Below are 20,978 nucleotides of genomic sequence, written 5' to 3'. Positions count from 1 at the left end.
AATAATCACTTGGATAATATATTGGGGGCTTGAAGTAATGCTCCAGCACAGAATGGACATTATCGGCTTCCATCATAGTATGGTCAAAAATATCTGTTCTACAGTGACTTATGTCATTTTTGAGTAGTCACTTAAAGCTCTTGCCAGTATTCGATTCCGATTTTGGTAATTACAACCATTAGAAATTAGGATGATCTTATTATAGTTACGTGGCTTGGTCCCTAAATAGTTGATAATATAACTTGTGAACTCGTTAGAGGTCACACCTCCACCTGTTTCGTGCCACACGTAGGGAGTCACGTCCGCATTATTTAGGACATATAAGATGAAATTATGTAGTTGTAGTTTCTGTTTGTAGTAAACAGCAGATGCCAGCAATTTAGTGCATAACATCACACTCCGCAAGTCCATTGTTAAAACTAATGTAGTCTCGCTGGTAGATTCTTTGGCAGTGTTCTTGGCCTTTTAAGCTTGCTCTTTTCGTGTTATGAACATCACACTCCGCAAGTCCATTATTAAAACTAATGTAGTCTCGCTGGTAGATTCTTTGGCAGTGTTCTTGGCCTTTTAAGCTTGCTCCTTTCGTGTTATGAACATCACACTCCGCAAGTCCATTATTAAAACTAATGTAGTCTCGCTGGTAGATTTTTTGGCAGTATTCTTGGCCTTTTTAGCTTGCTCCTTTCGTGTTATGAACATCACACTCCGCCAGTCCATTGGTAAAACTAATGTAGTCTCGCTGGTAGATTCTTTAGCAGTGTCCTTGGCATTTTTAGCTTGCTCCTTTCATGTTATGTGTTGGTCGTAAATTTCTTTCCCAAGAGTTTCACATTTAAATCCTACACAAATATCACATTGACCTTTGCGTGGATGGTGAATAGAAACTTTTTTAGCCTTTAAAACGTTGCTGGAAAAGTTTTTGTTCACAGTTAGCACATTGTTCTCTGTGCACCACATATTGAAGACTGATAGCATGTTTTGGGTTGATAAAAAAGACGATTCGACATATAGTCGTTTTGTTTGAGACCGAGAATAATGACTTGGAACAACTGGCAGAAGATTTAGCCACTTTTTTACATTCTCCACAGTTTCAGTTTGCTTGGCCACTCATTTATTTGTATTGTTGAGGGGAACATTTTCGCCGTCATTAATAATAATGTGTTGCTGATAACTCCATCTTATGTTGGTGCTTTGTGTGATGCTCAAAGTATTTATGAACATTTTGCGGCACACTTTATGTTTATCCCCGTCCTTGGTAAAAAGATATATACCGTGCTCTTGATTCTTCTTCGTGATAGCTGTACTTTCACTGCAACGCTTTCTTACAGCACGTGTTGCTACAAAGCCCAGGAAATATGCTTTTTTCTCTGACCAAGTTTTCAACATCCAAAAATTGTGAAATATGTGCAGGCGATCCTCTTCTGTTATTTTCTGACAACTTAAAGAATTTTTATATGCCACCTTGGGTAATTTGTGTGAACATCTTATTCCCATAGACTTTGCTTGCTTTGATTGGCTTTGTTGATATTTTCCGCAATGTTTTTTATAGCCGACATACCCTTTCCCCAAGACTCTCCTTTTTTTAATTTTCTGAACTAGTGAAATATCAGAATCCATTGGTAAAGAAATATCCATATCACTTTGTGGGATCCACTCTCCAGTTGATTCGCACAGCATATTTACATGAAAATACATCAAATTTATTTAATAAAATGTAATAACTTACCGCTAATTTATAAACCAAATGATCACAGGTACTAAAACAGTGATATTAGGTGTGGTTTATATAGTTTTACACTCCAAAAACAACTAGGACACGTACAAGTGAAATCATGATGTAAAATACGGACCATGTGACCATAAACCCGGTACTAGCCACGTAATCAATATGACGCATGTGCAGTAAGATCACATGGTTCATATTTAAATGCAAAGTTTTGAATGTTGGCACATAGTTTGTTTTCTATCTCCCTTAATTTTTGTTATTATCACATGGTTCAAATTTTACAAGGTAAAGAAAAAAAAAGAAAAAAAACTGTATATTTAGCTCATTTTCGTAAAATCGTCACATAGACCATATTTGATGTGCATCGACGATATGCAAATCAGGCTTACAAAAAAAAAACATACTTGAGAACTGCTGGCAACTTAATTATTGCCATTGATAATTTTAAAAAGGTTCAACACTTCAGTCACCATAATTATATTTCCAAACACACTAAAATAAATTTCAATACTAATCCTAATCCCTTCTCTGACGAAAAATAAATGTTTTCAAGTGCTATTTTCAATCATAAATATAAAAGAGAACTAAGTGTAAAAAATCCATGCTTGAATCAAGCACTCTTCAGTAGTTTTACAGAAAATGCTTCAGTGCTATACCCCCAACCCAATAGCCTGGATATGTGACTTAATGTCTAAACACCTATTATATGGGTGATAAACATATTAATTTAGGTCTAAGTTTAAACAAAAATTACATACAAAATCTTTTAGTGATGCTTCACTATAAGATAACATAGACATTGTCGTGCATTTACGGTGAAACCAACGAACACATCCATCACAGCCAATGTACTTTAATAAACCATCCTCAACATCACTTTCTAATTCATCAGAACAATTTTGGCAAATCGCCTTTTTCGCTTTCCTTTTTTTTATTTGTCTTCTCTTTTCTAAGGAAGACCTTTCATCTTTTATGAATTGCTGTACTTTTGTCATCCTTCACTTTTTCTTCTATGATCTTCCTCCACGCTTCCGAAGAAATGGCGCTTGTTGCTTTGACAGTGTCTTATTATTCTATTTTTACTCCCAAATTGAGTAGGTTTGGGGTAAAAAAGATGAGATTTTAATGTTAAATTGCTCACACTTGATGAACTGGTGCTTGCATTTGACGTACTCGTACCAGCTATTGGAGATAATTGTGTAAATACATAATAATTAATTAGAAAATAGCTTTGTCCGGTCATTCAATATTGAATTTTAGTCGCCGGACAGCAGGATCAAAATTATAAAATCGTGTCCGAAAACTAAAAATATTTACAATTCTATGTTTGTCCTTTTCTAACTTGTATGAAACCAAGCAAGCCTCGATGTGATACTGTACACACACAAATACTCAATGTCTCTTGTAAATTCAGTGCCCGGACACTGCGTCCGACAACTAAAAAAAGATAAAATTTTGCACTTTAGTTGCCGGACACCAAATATTTAACTAACTTTAACAAAATACATTATTTTTATCATTGAATAATATACAAAAACATATTACTGAATAATATGAAACATCTTTGAAGCGAATAAATGAAATAATCATAGTTTTAACGTACTTTTTGTATCCTTCGTTCACTAATTATTTTTTAAGAAATCGAATATTTTTTTGTTGAGTCAACATGTGCACCACTACTAATGTAATACTATAGAATGAATTCATTTGTGCGTGACAAATATAATTTTATTGGTCAAGGAACAATACAGGCACAATATGTGAGTCATCCTTCATATGAAACTCTCATACTTTGCTTATTTTCGTTATATTTGTACAAAACTGTCCGTATACTGAAGCTGTCCGGGGACTAATGCAGTTACCCTATATTGTCTCTGGATTGTGTTTATGTACAAGTCGCTAATAGTACCTATTTAATTTATTATATTAATAAAAGGAGATAACTAGGCACATACATTACCTATATAACGCAGTAGGGCGAAGGCTATCGTTCAACTACTTACTACCATATTATATTACATTGATATTGGTGCTATGTGGACTTGAGAACTATCCTCGCAAATCGAACTCCGCTAAACAAATCCTAAATTACGCATACTTGGACAACATAATTTATGTGTAGATACTACATACATAATATAAAACGGAGAAATCTATCACAAGATCGTCCGAAGATCTGAGCTAGGATAGAGTGCATTTTGACTAAAATAGTCCACATACCTACCACTATCCATCGGATTTTTTAACCAGTGTGTTCTTTCCAGTACTATCGTATGTGCTCAAAACATGGACCCTGTTCTGTGTATGGAACTTGCGTTCAAGAGGTTCAAAAACCAAGAGTAACAGTTAAATATTAAGAGATGCGTGATGCGTATAACGTGCAAGCATCGAAAAATAAATAAATGGGTCAAGGAGCATAAAAACGCGATGGATATGATAATATGCATCACAGCCTAATACAACACATTAAGTTATTGATAATCATCTTTAGCGGAAGTACGCAATAATGGTGAAATTAAGGACTAATAATTACAAGATTAAAAGAACTTTTTATATACAACGTTTTTAAATTTTCTGTTGAATCATATAAACTTGACTTGACTAGCTTAAACGATCAAAAAAATTTGTACTTGATAGAAATACGGAATAATGAAATGTCATTTCATATTGATTTCCATAGTAACGCACGTATATATTATTTGATAATTTAGTTGCTAGGACCCCCTAGCAACCAATAATGGTATCAAAATAACTTTTCATACAAAACAGAATTAACTAAAAATGAATCCAATTCTACTTAAAGATGGCTAAAAGTAATAAAAAAATGCATTGGCATCGTGTTCCGATATATTCTAAAAGTTTCAAATGTCTAGCTAGTCGGGAAGCTAGTTAAAAATCGATTGCAAGATTTTTACCGGACAAACAACCACCGGACAAATAAGAATACGACCTAAGAAAAACGTTGTAAAATACAGATAGCGAGGTAAGGCATTTATTCAGCAGTGGATCAAGCGTGGCTGAGATGATGGGTGATTTAAATGTTGTAGCTTTTAAATAGTGATAACACTGATAACATTTATTTTGTGCAGTATAGGTTCTAGTAAACTTTGCTAAATCGAACGTCATAACGTATGGCTTCAACGAGGTCTTAGAATAAAGTCAATAAATGATTTAATTTCCACAGAATCGCAATAAATTCGTTCCGTCGTAATGAATTCGAGGGATTTCAACACGAAATGAGTTTGATATCACATTTCAAGTGTGTTGGGCGGGCTTACTTGTGAAATGTCAAAATGAATGTATGTATTACGCATGACCTGTTTCAATAAAAGAAGGTTAAAAAGCCTTACAAAAGGCAGAAAAATACAATAATAATAAGAACACAGAACATAGCTGGAAACAAGTATAGCTGAAATAAAACTACAAACCAAGGACATGAAGTTAGCAGAGATACCAAGCCTATAAGAGAATGAATTCAATAATATTGTTTTTATATGAAATAACTTTTACGAAACATCGAGAAAACTCCACATAATTTTATTTGTTGCAAAAGGCTACGTGTATATGTATATATTATAAGGACGGCATAATATATAACATAAACAAAAAAAGTATTGACACTCGGTATTGTATCGAAAAAAGTAATGAACTCTGTATCAGTTTCGTATTGAAATAAATAGGAACAATGTCGATCGTGGTACCGTATCAAGTGAAAGTATCAATATTTTCTGACACTGTATCACATATATCCGCTTGTATGGCGGCAGGGTGTAAACAACAGCAAAGAAAATAATACCCCAATCTACAGAAACAAATGCACACTGTCAAGAAATATAGTCACTAGAGGGGCACCGGTAGTTTCAATCCAAATCACCAAACTTTCGTAGGCTTCACAAATCGCAGATAGTTATCCGAGATACAGGTCTAAACGATATGCTCAGTGCATGGATACGCAAATCGGGTATACCTGCAGCGTGCGATTTAGACATACAATGTATTTACGGAGGAATTTGCCATTTAAATAGGATTGATTAACTGGGTTTTAAATTCAACTAATAACATTTACATGAGTCTAGGACAGTCGCAAACGACAATGAGATAGTGGTAAATATCATTATTTCAAACGCAATTTGTCAATTAGTCGAAACGTTTGAAACACAAGTGATGTGAACCAACCGTTAATAGACTGACAGGTAAATTATATACACGACATGGAGTAGAAGTTTATCCGCCTCTGCTATGAAATGTGATTGTGATTTACGGCGCAGTGGAGAAGCTACGTGAAAAATAAATTGAACCCAACAGGTGCACTCGATCTGCATTACGGAAAATCTGACCAACGTACCTACTTAATTCAATTTACCAATTAAGGCTTGATTACACGGGCTTAATGTTAATCATTAGTGCTAAGCCAGAGTAAACAAGCCCCTAGGGCAGTGGTCGGCAAACCGCGACTCGTGAGCCACGTGTGGCTCTTTGGCCCCTTGAGTGCGGCTCTGCCACAAATGCCTTCTGCCCTATTTGACATGGCTACAAAGAAGAAGCCAAGAAAAACGAAAGACGAAAACCATGAATTTAAAGTTGAAAGCCGAGACTTTCGCGTTTATTCAAAACTTACATGGCCTACCGACCTGTATTATTTGTGGGAAAAATTGGCGCATAACAATAAGTCAAATTTGGAGAGACACTTTGCAACTAAATACGCCCTGTCACGTCATTTAGCAGTAAATATCCTGTCGGTGAACCAATGAAGAAAGCGGTTGAGGAACTTTAGAAGAGTCAAGAAAAATCAATTTCAAACAAACAAAGGGGGGGGCGGTGTTGCTGGTCGAGCAGTTAAGTGAGATAAACACACACCACAAATTTGCTCTAATGGTAAGTCGCCTGCGGCGCTATTTTACTTGCATAATATTAATATTTTAACATATTATGTTGCTATATGATGCAATTTGATATCATATATTATGATGATCGATATTCACGTATAGAATTAAATATATAGTGTTGAAATTATTTTTAGTATGTTTCCTGACTAATACAAATGGTTATTTATCCAATATGGTAAAGGTCCCATGTTACTTGATTACAACAGAAGGGGGTCGCAATCAGTGCTTCGTAATGTGAGTGCCGACCACTCAATATTTCAAGTGAATTTATTTAAAAATACAAAAAACACTCTTCATTATACCCCGTGGAACCGTGGGGTTCCGCGGAATACCATTTGAGAAACACTACCAACTATTCTACAGATCCCACTGCCCTTAACCCCAGCGATAGGTAGGGGGGGGGGCTAAACATCTTGGCCTGTGACATTTCACTTATGATAATTGAGGAGCTGGCTGCTGGATAGACGAGGGGTATAAATATTGTTTTTCTATAAAATGGAATGTGTATTAATTATCATGTTTACATTAATACCACTGTTGCTCCAGAACACCCTAATTGTATTTATGCTCCTCTTCTATCCAGCTCCATAATTATTCATCATTGTAGAGATTTCTGATGAGATAGATAGATGATGTGATGTACTTTATAACGTGCAGTAAACGTATAATTCAATTACGTTTAAGCAAGTAGTAGGTACGAGAATCTTAAATAACAAACCATTAATATCAATCACTTTGCTAGTATACAGTGTATGAAGACACTCATATGAATATTATATACACGCGAACAAAGATTTTCAAAAACTTTTATCTAATAAAAATAAAACAAGACGTCATGTATAAATTAATTGGATATTAATAATACTTATTTTAATACAAAATAACATGATAACGTTCTCTAAATTCCAATTAAAATGAGAAAAAAAAGATATGAAATGATGTAGTAATACAATATATCAATGAAGGATACCATCGCTTCTGCAGGGTACTTTCCCAAGTTCCTCCTGGATGCATGTTCCTTGCTAGGAAAATAAACAAATCAAAGGACGAGCGACTCCGTCGGAAAACTGGTCGTCAGCGCAACACAAATCCAATCGATGATCCGAAACTAATATCCGACAATACTGTCGTTAGGGTTCCCACACAAGCAATAACAATTCTCTTGCAGTGGCAAAACAATCGACGAGACAATGTTATCGGAGCAATAAAGCGGGCAATAGCACGGGGTACCGAACTTATTAATCGGATAATATCGTGGACTTTGTTACAATGTTATATACATTTGCATTTAACTGTCACTATTAGAATACGTACAGATAACTGTATTATATAATAATATAGCACGGATCACAACACTGTCCACACACATCACAATCAAATTTATATTGTAACAGTAACATCAGAATAAAACGCACACTACAATAAAATAACGTAATTGTTAATACTGTACATAGGAATAAAGAGGTTTAATAGTAATACTGATATTCGATTCCACTTAACACTGTCTTGTTAAAAAAAAAAACGAAGAAAGAATTACACTACTGTTAAAATAAGATATTCGTGCATTTACGTTCTTTGTTTGTTTTGGTGTTTTCAAAGTGACATTTGGCACTGGGCAGCAATTCGTGGCGGATTTGACACTGTACGAACTTTTATCAGGCGGAGGTTCTGCGACTGCGCCGTAGCGAGGGGGCCTACGACAACGTAGAGAGGCTGACACGGGCGGAAGACGAGGGCACCGGGGCAAATCGATAATATTATGATGTACCTAGCGTAGAGGGGGCGTACAACAGACAGGCCGCCAAGGCTGAAGAATTACTTTTCGCGCGCTATTTTATGAAGTGGCTTCTGACAGCTAATGCCTCATTCGAAATCTGGGCAAGACAGCTTTTCTTATAATATTTAATTAATAATGCAATATCGTAGGATTCCCGGGACGACGAACGTTAGAAATTTTGGATAGCAACACCTTTAGGTACATTCCTAAATAAGTAGGTTGCAACTTTTCAATGTTAACATTTATAGATAGATAGATATAATCTAACATTGACATCTCGCATCTGATATTCAATATTTTTGACAGGGGAGAGTAAACATGTTAAACGAAAACTATTAAATGAAATTAAATAAAAACAAAAGTACGCTTAGTGCAAAAGTAATTTAGTTCATGTTTTAACTTTATTACGTGATTTTTTATGAGAATTTCAATTCCCCCTATCGAAAATATTGAATGTCAGATACGAGGTGTCAATGTTAGAACAACGATATTATAAAATGTACAGGCGGTACTCACTTAACCGATATTATAATATGAAACTCTAAGATTCTTCACAAAATCTGTCTGACACATCCATTGACCTACGACCGTGCTCATGGACATCTGGATTTGCTAATACAAATTATTAAAATCAAACACATTCTTTCGTAAACCATTGAATGTGATTGAAACATGAATTATAGCTACATTACAATAAATATCACTACATATCGCACATTTGCATCGATGACCATACTACATGTTGTTGTATTCTGTCAACACATCCAGATATCCAGACACTATGTGTAGCTGGGAAATTAATTGTACCTACATGTTTATCCAGTCGCGGGTCAGTAACCTCTGTTACCAAATGCATATTGTTTTTACAATTTTTTATATCTAACTCAGGGACCCAATGACGTATTCTACCAACGAGTATAGAGATTTCGAATGTGAGGCATCCAAAAGTGCATCACCCTGCCTTTTAAGGCAAGATGTGATAGATACACGCAGTGCAGGCAAAAGGCGAACGACGAGGCTCAATTAATAAAGTACAGTCGAAATACAATAAACTTCTTCCGAACAGCTAATTCTATAAAGCTGATAGTCAAAACAATTTGTAATCATCGCTAAGAGAGGAATCGGAAGAAGACGTATACTCAAGACCCCTTATACTATAATCTATATCAACAGGCGTACCAACAAATCCATCCTGGTCGAGTTCAGTCCTTTGAGAGGGTGTCAGATTGGAGACTGGTCATGATTAGCAGCGTACACGAATAGGAAGAAACCGACAGGGTTTCCATGGATTTTGGCAATCTACTCAATCGAGTCTGACAAGTGGAAGAACACCGCGAACTGAATATAAATTGCTAATGAACAACTAACAAGAAACTGTCTAAATCTAATAAACTTAGAATCGCTTCGACATTAAAAACACAAACTTGGCAACGAGTCGTTTACATTCTCCATCCAAAAGTAAAAATAGACGGATGCACATGTTTGTATTTATTTCTGTGTGGTTCATATGCGACGTTATCTCAAATATCTATAGTCGGTTTTGACTTTCTAGCGATACGAAGGGCCACAGAGCAACGAGGCGAACTAAAAATGGATACCGCTGCAGCATGAAATTTCTTTTTAATTCAATTAGCGAGGAATGGGAACTTTTATATTCGTGCGTAGAGATATTATTATAACGGCCACATGTTCGGTGAAATGTATAGAAAGCACCTACGCGCGTATAAATTGTAATACAATCATTTGTAAATCGCTATCATTTGTGGAAAAAGCTTTTATTGTAAAAAAAATATTTATATAAGTACATATTAGTCAACATAGAGGAAATAAAATATTGTGTTTGTGGTAGTCATTAAAATAAAATGAATTCAAGTGTTAAAATTAGGCGTAAATAAAATTGTTTATAATAATATACATAATACAAAAAAACTCAATCAAACATTGACGTAATATGGAACGGAGTGTTGGACCTTGCAAAAAAATAACTAGATATTAGTGAAAGGAAGATATTCCAAAGATTCCATAAAACAGCTATGAACTACACACATTGTCCAGTGATCCCCTGTTGTCTCACACCTGTAAGTGGGGCGACTCCTCTATGTAGGCAATGTCTGAAGGATAGAAGACTCCCCGAGCACCCAAAAGGCTCCTTTTTAATAGACTTGAAAGAGAAAGGAGGACTATGTGAAAATAAATACAGCATAATCAAGACTAATAACTAGATATTAGTGAAAGGAAGATATTCCAAAGATTCCATAAAACAGCTATGAACTACACACATTGTCCAGTGATCCCCTGTTGTCTCACACCTGTAAGTGGGGCGACTCCTCTATGTAGGCAATGTCTGAAGGATAGAAGACTCCCCGAGCACCCAAAAGGCTCCCTTTTAATAGACTTGAAAGAGAAAGGAGGACTATGTGAAAATAAATACAGCATAATCAAGACTAATGCATCGGAAGGAGGTTTGCGGTAGACAGATGTGATTGGAGACGTTATCTAGAAGCGGCTAAAACCTAACTAAAACAAGGATGGTGAATCTTTTAATGTTTAGGTGCCAAAAAAATTAAAAATAATTACAAGATAAAAAGAACTTTTTATATACCACGTTTTTAAATGTTATGTTGAATCATATAAACTTGACAATTCTATGTATTAATAAATACTTTTTTGTACTTGAGATAGAAATACTGAATAAATAATATTATAGAATACTGAAATGTCATTTTGACATTTCATATTGATTTCCATAGTAACGCACGTATATATTAATATTTTTTTTTGCAAGGACCCCTTAGCAAATAATAATAGTGTGTAGTAAATATTACTTTTAACGATTTTTTTTTCCGAAACATACAAAACAGAATTAACTGAAAATGAATTCAATTCTGCTTAAAGATGGTCAAAAGTATTAAAAGAATGCATTGTCGTCGTGTTCTGATATATTCTAAATGTTTCAAATGTCTAGCTAATCGGGAAGTTAGTTAAAAATCTTCAATCGTCCATACAAATCTTGGACAAACAAGAAAAAATTTGTACTGGATACACAAGAAAAAAATCTGTACCGGACAAACAAGAATACGAGCTAATAAAAACGTGGTAAAATATGTGTGATGACGGGACAATGAAAATTCAGTCCAAAAACTTTCCCTCAAAATTGCGCCACATTCTAAATAAAAACTTCATCAAATCGAAATAAAATACAAGTAGGTAGGTACTAGTAATTGTTAAAGTTTTAAATCAATGACTGTCAATAAAATAGATTATACATTATTTGAGGCTACTATTTGCAAACACGGCGCACTTTAATATTGTGGATAAGTTAACCTTTAATGACATTTTGTAAAACTTTAAATGAATTTTTAGACAGTAGCCTCAAACCCGGCTTTCTAAACATACAAAATATCAAACAGAAAAAAAACGCTAAACCTTTAAATGTGGCTTAATTATTTATGGTGGTTTATTCCACAATCATTTAGTTTCACGTTAGCCAATAGGAGTTCAGCTTTTGGGTCATGTGACTAACATTTTAGGGCTAGGTATATCATTGTTCAAATTTTTAAGTTGCAAAAAAGGCTCAACCCAACTTTTGCTTTCAAACCCCGCTTGATAGAAACATTATAATTATGTGAATAGATTCTTTAACATTAAATGGAATGAGTTTCTATTTTAAATGTATTAAAAACTACACTATAACTAATAAATCAAACAAATTAGTCTTTTATTAGTCTGTAAAACGGTTTATTGCATTTAGCCGCAAATTATGTTTTTGGGAATGAGCCGTGTTTGCAAATAGTAGCCTCATTTGTTATATTCAAATTGGTTTTTATTAAAAAAAAATCTTTACAGCTGAATTATAAAGTACCTCGGCAGTAATCACGTAATTGTATTGTAATGGATAAAAACGAGACAATAAACCACGTACCTACTGTCAAAACTAAAAAGCTTACGGTATAATGAACGTGACGAAGTGCCGTTATGATCCGGAAATAGAATTAATAGGTACAATAGTTTTTGTCACAAGAACCTTGAAGTGTTTGACTGCACATTGCACTAATCTGATAGCGAAAATAAAAACATTAAATTAATATCCTTATCGATATATTTGCATATATTTAGTTTCAAAGTTGTACAATGTCGGTCAACGATCATGACAGTATTACGGACATAAGTACACACGAAGGGCTCAAAGAAGAATATGAATGTCATCTGCATCTATGGTCTAAGATGCCATCTTAAATTGTAGTGTTAGGTAAGAATAATGATTTATATTGACGCCACAAATTGGACAAAAAATAAAGAGCAAAGATGCTGTGTGACAAAACTGAATACTCATAACTATTTAATTACTAGACTTTTTAACAAAACTGCAATATGTAATTGTAATAGTATTTTACCCCAAAACTGTGCTAATAACCCCACGTAATTCATAGGTGCAATAATATCGGTTTTGACTCAAAATAAAATATTATTTATTTTCGACAATACTACCTTGATTTTGTCTAAACTCTTCGTCCAAAAAAATAATTACTTATGGAAATTATCTAAAGTTACATGATAATACAGGTACGGACTTAGTAAGAAAGAGCCATTATCTCACCTTCAAACCATTTTTCTTAATATCACCATTGGCGACTTGCATGCTCCATACCAGATTTCCTGAGAAGACTATATTTTTCAATGATTTCTCCGGGTCCATGTCGATATTGTAATTAGAACGCGGTTCCAAAGAGCATTATCAAAAACACACAGAAGTATTCCAGATCACATATTTATTCACTTACTAAATTCTTCTATTTTGATAGCTTTACTGAAATTTGATGTAAGGTTTTATCGATCATTTGAATGGTATTATCGGTTTAGTTTAGATAGAACAAACAGTTTTCAAGCTTATTAACTACTTAAAACTGCTGTATGTCTAACAGTAATAGACCACCAAAAGCTTTTGCACCTGTAGTCATGGACAGTTCAGTGAGCTTTTCGGATAAAATATCGCAAACCAATTAACTCTTGCATCAGACGACTTTGATGTTTACAGATTAAATGAAGCGACGGATGGCTAGATACAATGCACTGTTCAGACGCTTCCACCACTGTAAACACTCGAAGCTTTATGTATTGGTCAGATCACAGGACTTGTATAGTATGAGATTTTATCGCACGGGATCCGGAAGTGATCGTGACTCGGTGAAACAAAGGGCGGTCGGATCGGCGCGACGCACGCGAGTGACAAAGAATGAGGCACGACGAGGCACGCGTGTTCGCGCACGCCCGCCCCACGCGCTTCAATGGGGACCGCCTTTCTTTCCTTCCAGAACGAATTGGTTCTTATTTGATGCGAAAGAGTTGCAGTGTACGCCACTGAAAAGGGAGGGCAGAGATTGTCAAAGCATGGGTCGGACCAGCTGAGCAACGGACAACAGGTATCTACTGCCAGATGAAAGAGCATAATCATCACATGAAGGAAGTATCGTATGAATTATTATTAGGCCTTTTCCTTCATACATTTAGGCATAATCTATATTAAAGGCAAGGCCAGATTTACAATTGACCGGGCCCTGGGCTAGCATATACAAATGTTGGAAACACTCAAACCCCCCCCCATCAGTACAAGACGTAATAATTCATTTTGGGTTTAGTATACTGAGAAAAAATATCGTTTAGGAATGTACACAGAATTGCACTCTAGATTCTAGAAGCTTGCATATTTGCATATTCCTCTGCAGCATTTATTTGTAGATTTTTTTTAAAAACATTGTTCAATTTCCGGGCTTCTAATAAAGATTTTCTTCGACATTTTTGGGGATAATATTACCTACGAAACATCAAAGTTTCGTAACAACCCAAATTCAATACAATACAAGTAGGTATACCTACTCTATCGTAGTTACATCTGCTTAACAAACGAAACACAATGTCACGACAGCATTGTCTAAAAAATAAGAAAATAAAATATACTGACATCCCTTATTGTTTACTTTAGATGAAGATTGCCACTAAATATGGGCTGAAAATACTAACTTATCAAAGTGTGGAGGTGGTTAGGAAGGTATTCCTATACAATTTACACTGTAATACAGAATTATACGGCGTTGAAACCCGGACTCCGATAGGAATATAAATGCCACATTTGAAATATGGTGTTGGCGAAGATGCTCAGCATTTCATTGACAGCCATGCCTCACAAATGTATCCATTTTAAAAGAACTTAGCATCAAAATAACGACTCTCATCTACATGCACGAGACGCGTTTTTCAATTCTTCGGCCACATTGTGTTAACATTAGTCAGGAGAGGAGGGTGATCACTAAGATCCCGAGGGTGTACGGCATCGAAAGCAACTGATCCAAAAAAAAAGCCGAAGCAACCAGATCATCGCAGGCTCGCTCAAGATGGAAAGACACTGTTAAAAGACCTTTAATTTCAGTGATCGCCATCCTCGATAATAAGGCGAAGGCATCCGGCGATGACAAGAGAAAGGAGACGTAGTTAGTCTAATACACTACATACCAAGAATCAACTCTAAGAAGCACACGTTAATTACATCAATCTATTACCACTATTAATGATTCCTCTAAGTACCTACTCGAATGATGATTCCAGTAATCTACGAGGTATAATAGACGGACAACATAAAAAACGGAGCGATTAAACAAATTGCGCAATCATATCCCAAACAAAAAATGTATATACTGGACTACAAATACCAAAAGCAGGTAATCACACGAGTAAATTATTAACAGACCGTGATGCAGATAGGTACTGATGTACCTCCATCACGAGATGTGAGCTCGGATAATTTTAATGAGTGTTGAACTTTTGACTGGCCATATTAGCACTATGATTAATTATCACTATATTCCTCAAAATATTACTATTTGGAACAGCTTTAACGTTAACAATAAACATCAGTGCAAAGACTGCCTTCTGGAGGCAGGTAAACAATAAAATTAGAAACCGAAAAGAATTGTACGCAAAATTATAATACGTGAGTAGAGGATTTACGGAATTTCACTTCTTATAAGAAATAATAATTTTATATATAATGCTACTTATCGTTATTGGTGTTAAGGCCATGCATTAGTTGAGGCACGGTCTAAAAAGATCGTTGCTAGGCGATGCGCGGACTGCGGGTCGCGGGTGCAAATGACACCTGTCAAACGAAATATTATTTTTCATATAAATCCAACATACGTTCATTTTATGTTCTGTTTATTGTTCTATTTTGCAGCGTCGTATGGGGAGCGGGATAGTCCCGACTCTTCTGTAGACTCATCCATTTCAATTCGTGACACTCAGTATGCGGGTACACAAAGCGCTTAACGTCAGCGGACAGCAGAGCCAGTCCAAAAACAAACATTTTCTTTCTTAACTTTCTTCTTTAAGCACTACGGTGCATGGTTGCAGCATCAGTCCCGTGCGGCTCCGTCTCGGGACGGAATGAGCACTTAAAATCACTTCTTTCAGACACGTTTAAAGCGTCATAGAAAGCGGCCGTGCATATCCACGGTTGTGCATATATGACGGGTGGTGGTGGGCACTTTAACGTATGTTCTATTAGTAACAATAATAATATATTCATTGACATGTTTTCTTTTTAAAGTAAATGGGTAACGTTTTTAGTCATCTTTACACGATTTTAGAATTAATTGACCCGTCGCCATCACGCAGCAAAGTGACGTGCTTCTGGCTCGAGATTCTCTCAGTGAATGGCAGCGAGTCCAAAATTTCGTCGCGCCTACAGTTGGAAATTATTTGGCGTTTCACTGATGCGTCACCTTAAAACACGCAGCATACACACCGACAATCATAGCATGGCGCGGCAATGGGGGTATTGCTGGTGTAGCGAGTAATTAGTTCTGCAAACCACCACACGTCAAGTTATAGTCGTCAGTATCTAATATGACATGTTTTTTTTTATATTTTATTGTATTAACTAACCGTCAATTCATAGTGGAAATAAATTGTATTAATTCATTTATTTTAATGAATACAATTTAAAAGCTGAGGACAATATAAAATTGTGTAATCTTTCAATTTAAAAAAAAACACGCGTGACATAAATCCAGCTAGGTACTTATATCTATATCGCATACAGTATTGAATTATCACGCACTATTTCTCTCTCTCTAGTCTAGCGACTAACTTAATCTGTGCTACCGAAGCTATCTCGCTTTTCAAAAGATTTCCGAACGTTTGACATCTGCTAAAGAAGAAATTCCTAATATATCTCGGCAGAACACCGTGTACTTTTCGCTATCCAGTTTTTATCATTGCTTAGAGATATAATTCCATACATTGATAATATGTGGCTTTATTTTTATACTATCGCGTCTCGTCAGTCGTATCCAACCATCAAAAAAGGATACCCTCAACACACTAAATGGATCGTTAACATCATTTATTTTTCGAAAGTCTTGTCATAGTATGCAAATCATAAGGTGCGGACTGATAAACTGTCAAACACAAAGCGGTGGGCACAAATGCCACAAATGTATAACTCATTATTACAATACGTACTTGTGTGATATATCAATAATCATTATGCAGATACTTCCGTCTTGCACATCAAATAAACGACACACAGAAATACGTCAAGCCTAATTAAAAGTCCAGACATGCATGTCCTGACAGAGGATCAAGAAGTTTCCTTCCGGACCATTGTTTTAAAATAATCTATCGATCATAGAATAATCGATTGGATGAGTCGAATTATACGTTGTGTCATTTGCATATAAACACAAAGGTATTATTATTAATTATTAAATTTAAGTAATCATCATACATCACAATGTGAATCATGTTTGTAAGTAAAGTATAGTTGTTTCATTATGCAATAGCGCGATTTCTCTTACTTAATAATAACCTATATGCATGTAAGAATTATCGATGTGGGTACCTATCTATTACAATTACATAATAGCAAGCAAATAGAATTACCAGACCAAGCAAAAACAACCTACAAAAATAGATACATACGTATTCAAAATTAATTAAAAAAATAAATATGTATGTAGAATCAGTTAGAGGCCACACAATTTGTAAAATTGGAAAAACTATTAAATTGTCGGAATTGACTCGTTTTGTCGTAGCTGTACAACGGAAAGTTTGAGAAGCATCTAGGAAGGATTATTTCTATTTGCGTATCTTTTCTGGAAATCGGGACATCGATGCGGAGTAGTACGCGAAGGGTGGTTAACCTTGCCGCTGGCGATATGGCGGGACGCTGGGGACATTATCAAAAACGGCCAACTCCAGACGAGAGAGGGTTCACATTGGTGTCTTCGTTCGTGCGGAAGCCTGACGTCTCGAGTCGGAATGTCCGAACATAACGAAGAGTCTCGGATTCGATTGCGAGGAATCTTTCGCGAAACGTGACATCGCATGGGGCGCAGGGTTGGTAAGAAGGAACTAAAATTATTCCGGCGTCCATCACTTTTAAAAATCAACCCTTTTACCAGACTGGACCAACCCTCGAAATAAAACTCTGAGATCAGTGACAAAAGTCCCTTAGCGAGTGAAGTACTCAATAGTAATTAAGCTCTCATACATTTAAATAGGTGATAAAGTTCACGCTGCTAACTTTCCTACTAGGTAAATCGCACTTCAACTTGCGGACGATCTGTTTCTAGGAGGTATGAGTGTGTACATAACAGGGAACACAAAATTAATAGAAACTGACTAACCCTCCAGGTGAAGTAGCAGTTTTGAAGCCGGGTTCACTTTATTGCTTTACTAAAACTAAAGGACAAAAAGCGCGCCTACTATCCTCTCATATTGAATAATGCATAATTATTATTATGAGGCAGACGCAACGAAGTATTAAAAATAACATATTATTTAACACGTGCTAAGTTTATCCCATATTATTTGTCCACAATTGAGATCCGTAGCCTGTTATACCGCACCAAGTAGGGTAAGCCAGTTCCACGGCACATAGGCAATTATTTCACTTCGTTTATAGTCCTACCAGAGATTTTCATCAACATTAGCTAATGCCATGGATCATGTAACTTTCGGCGGATTTACCTTGCGTGGGTTCCACGAATTTTTCCACGGGTTGCACCACGAATTATGATAACCACGAAAAGAAAGAGAATAAATATACAAAACAATATCTGCATTAAAAATCGTTCCCTAACAATCCGTCATTAAATACGTAGTATTTTCAGTTATCCGTTAACATTTGACAAGAATGTCCTTTAAAAACGCAAGCACTAGTTTTATTTGGGATCCCTCCATGCATATTTTACTGTCATTTAATAGCCGAATAGTGCATGGAAGGCGACATCGGTTGCATCCTCTCCCATCCCTCGCGCCTATTTTTATCCTCACTGCGATATAAATCAAAGAGAAGTCTCAGACTGCAGCAGGAAATGATTGTCTTCAAGGAGTGTAGCTTATATTTCAGTGTCAGAGTGCATTTGCGCGCGCATTCCCGAGACGATTGCGTTTACATGTTATAATGAACAAGAGCGAAATCATTGGAAAACCAAAAGCGTAATATTGTTATGAATCACACAACAATTATTTACATTTCGCAGCGCAATATGTATGTACTGTAGTCTGAAGTTAGTAAGTTCTACGGCCAATTTTCTTGACATTTGGAAAACTTTTGAATTCAATTATAAAATGTATACTATTGATAGCATGACGGTGTAAGTGTATTACAAACTCGGAATTCTATATTAAATACGAGTATAATACAGGAAGACTACCAGATGCCAAATCATATTATTTTAACAATATTGAAAAATCATTGACGTTGACGCAAATATATAATTTTACTATTAATCATCAAATGAAAATATTTAAAACGTTCGAAAAATTAATCCCATTTCACAAACGAGACAAATATAACGTGGAGACAATTTCTCGCAAAAAGTGTAGAAAATTTGCTTCACAGTAGGTACGATTTTATTATAGGTACGATTATTGATGGCTTAACTGTCATTTTTTATAATTATTTTGTATATTTATTCGGTAGTTATTAGAAGTTTTGCCGTTTTGGCCGAAACTCCACACACCTATGTATTAAACAAAAAATACAGTAGATATTACATAATTATTATATGCAAGGTTTGAAGATAATAGGGAATAAATAGAAAGCAGTTGAAATAAGTGAGAACGTATATAACTATGTTAATTATATTTACTTATTTCAACTTCTTTCTATTCTAAGACCCTAAAGTAAAACCAAGAGCCCACTGGATATAATGAGCTAATTAATAGTGGTAATAGCAAGGAGATACATACATACAGCAGTAATTTATAAGTGGCGAAGAACTTTATAAAATTAAGGTAAGGTAGTTGTTATATTAGTGCCAATCAACGGTTAATAACAACAATTATTGTAATTTCGTGGAATATGGGGGGGGGGGCAAATGCTAAAGCTAAACTAATCTCAAGAAAAACTTAATTAAATATTTTGATGTTTTTTATATAAGTATATAGAATATACAAGGCATATCAGTAAATTGATATGCCTTGTATATTATTTAGCGGTACACGTAGTCGCCAGATCAAAATTACATTAATTAAATTTGATTACAAGGTAGGTAGAATAAAATCAAAAATCAAAGCAGAACGCCTTAACTTAACTTAGTCCTCTCCTATATTCAGCTTCTCAATTGTTAATTAAACAAAATAAAATTGTCCTCGTAACCAACACTTAGTGTGTAGAGGTTTTACCCAACTCTACAACTGACACGTTATTGTCTATGCTCACGTTTAGAGCACAGACAATATCGGGTCGGAAATGACAGTTGTCTAGGGACCTTCAATAGAACATGTAGAGGTTACAAGGGCACTTAGTCCTTTTCCAAATTATCAAGTTAAAAGAATCAGGATAAACCTTTACACTCAAAAATATAGTTTAACTTAACATAACTTCATGCTATCTGCCGTGTAATACTACTCATGTATTTGTGCCATATAAACAATATAAAATACCAACGAGTGTTTTCCTTCAACACTGCCCATATAACATCACATGTCACATGCAAAAACAACCGCCTGAATATAAAATAATAACGGGGGTAGTTGATTAAACAAATAACTACTCCCCTTATAAGTGAACAAGCATGCCGATGTATTTTGTCGTAATTAGTTCCGTTATGAGCATTGCAAGTTTGCTAATGAGCCATGTCACATCACGATAGCAATTTATTTTTTCTATTATCAATCGTATATTTAAAACGAAACAGATATCTATAATTAATAATAAACCATACTAATTCGCGATATCCTTCATTAAATCTACAGTCTGTTCTCAGTCAGTTGATTTCGGTAGATCGCAAATAAGTATTAATCGTGATGTTTTGGCGAGACGGCCGACTCTTTTTGCAACTATTTATCTTAATAGCTTTTTTCCAGCGAATCGGAATGACATTGACAAAACATCAACCGTTTATCCTTTTTTGCGCGAGTATTTCTCTTCTGAAAGTAGTAGATAGAGCACGGGATCCTAACCTTTTTCAAGTCCGACCCCCCTCCCTTTGATAACAGCCGGATAACCTGCACTCCCCTTCCCAACCTCCACATTCGTATAAAAAGGCATTTTCAATAAGAGTGACCCATAGGTTAGGTTAGG

At 35.4% G+C, this 20,978-nt stretch overlaps 1 protein-coding gene across 11 annotated transcripts in view; it reads right to left on the bottom strand.

The window, feature by feature from the left end:
- Positions 1–20,978, bottom strand: part of tacc (transforming acidic coiled-coil protein) — a 126,258-nt gene that overhangs the window by 79,639 nt on the left and 25,641 nt on the right. For 2 of the 11 annotated variants that reach the window (XM_085956901.1, XM_085956904.1), the window contains exon 1: positions 12,987–13,043. The exons of the other annotated variants lie outside the window; for them this stretch is intronic. In XM_085956901.1, coding sequence (XP_085813027.1) covers positions 12,987–13,028 — 42 coding nt within the window. In that variant the 5' untranslated portion in view covers positions 13,029–13,043. Of the gene's footprint in view, positions 1–12,986; positions 13,044–20,978 lie in introns of those variants that run through there. 11 annotated transcript variants of the gene reach the window in all.

This window comes from Rhyacophila brunnea, unplaced genomic scaffold, assembly GCF_057557595.1.
Source record: "Rhyacophila brunnea isolate RB1 unplaced genomic scaffold, BYU_Rbru_1.0 scaffold_6, whole genome shotgun sequence".
NCBI lineage: Eukaryota > Metazoa > Arthropoda > Insecta > Trichoptera > Rhyacophilidae > Rhyacophila > Rhyacophila brunnea.
Note: the sequence above shows the minus strand (reverse complement) of the source record. Positions and strands in the feature narration are given on the sequence as shown.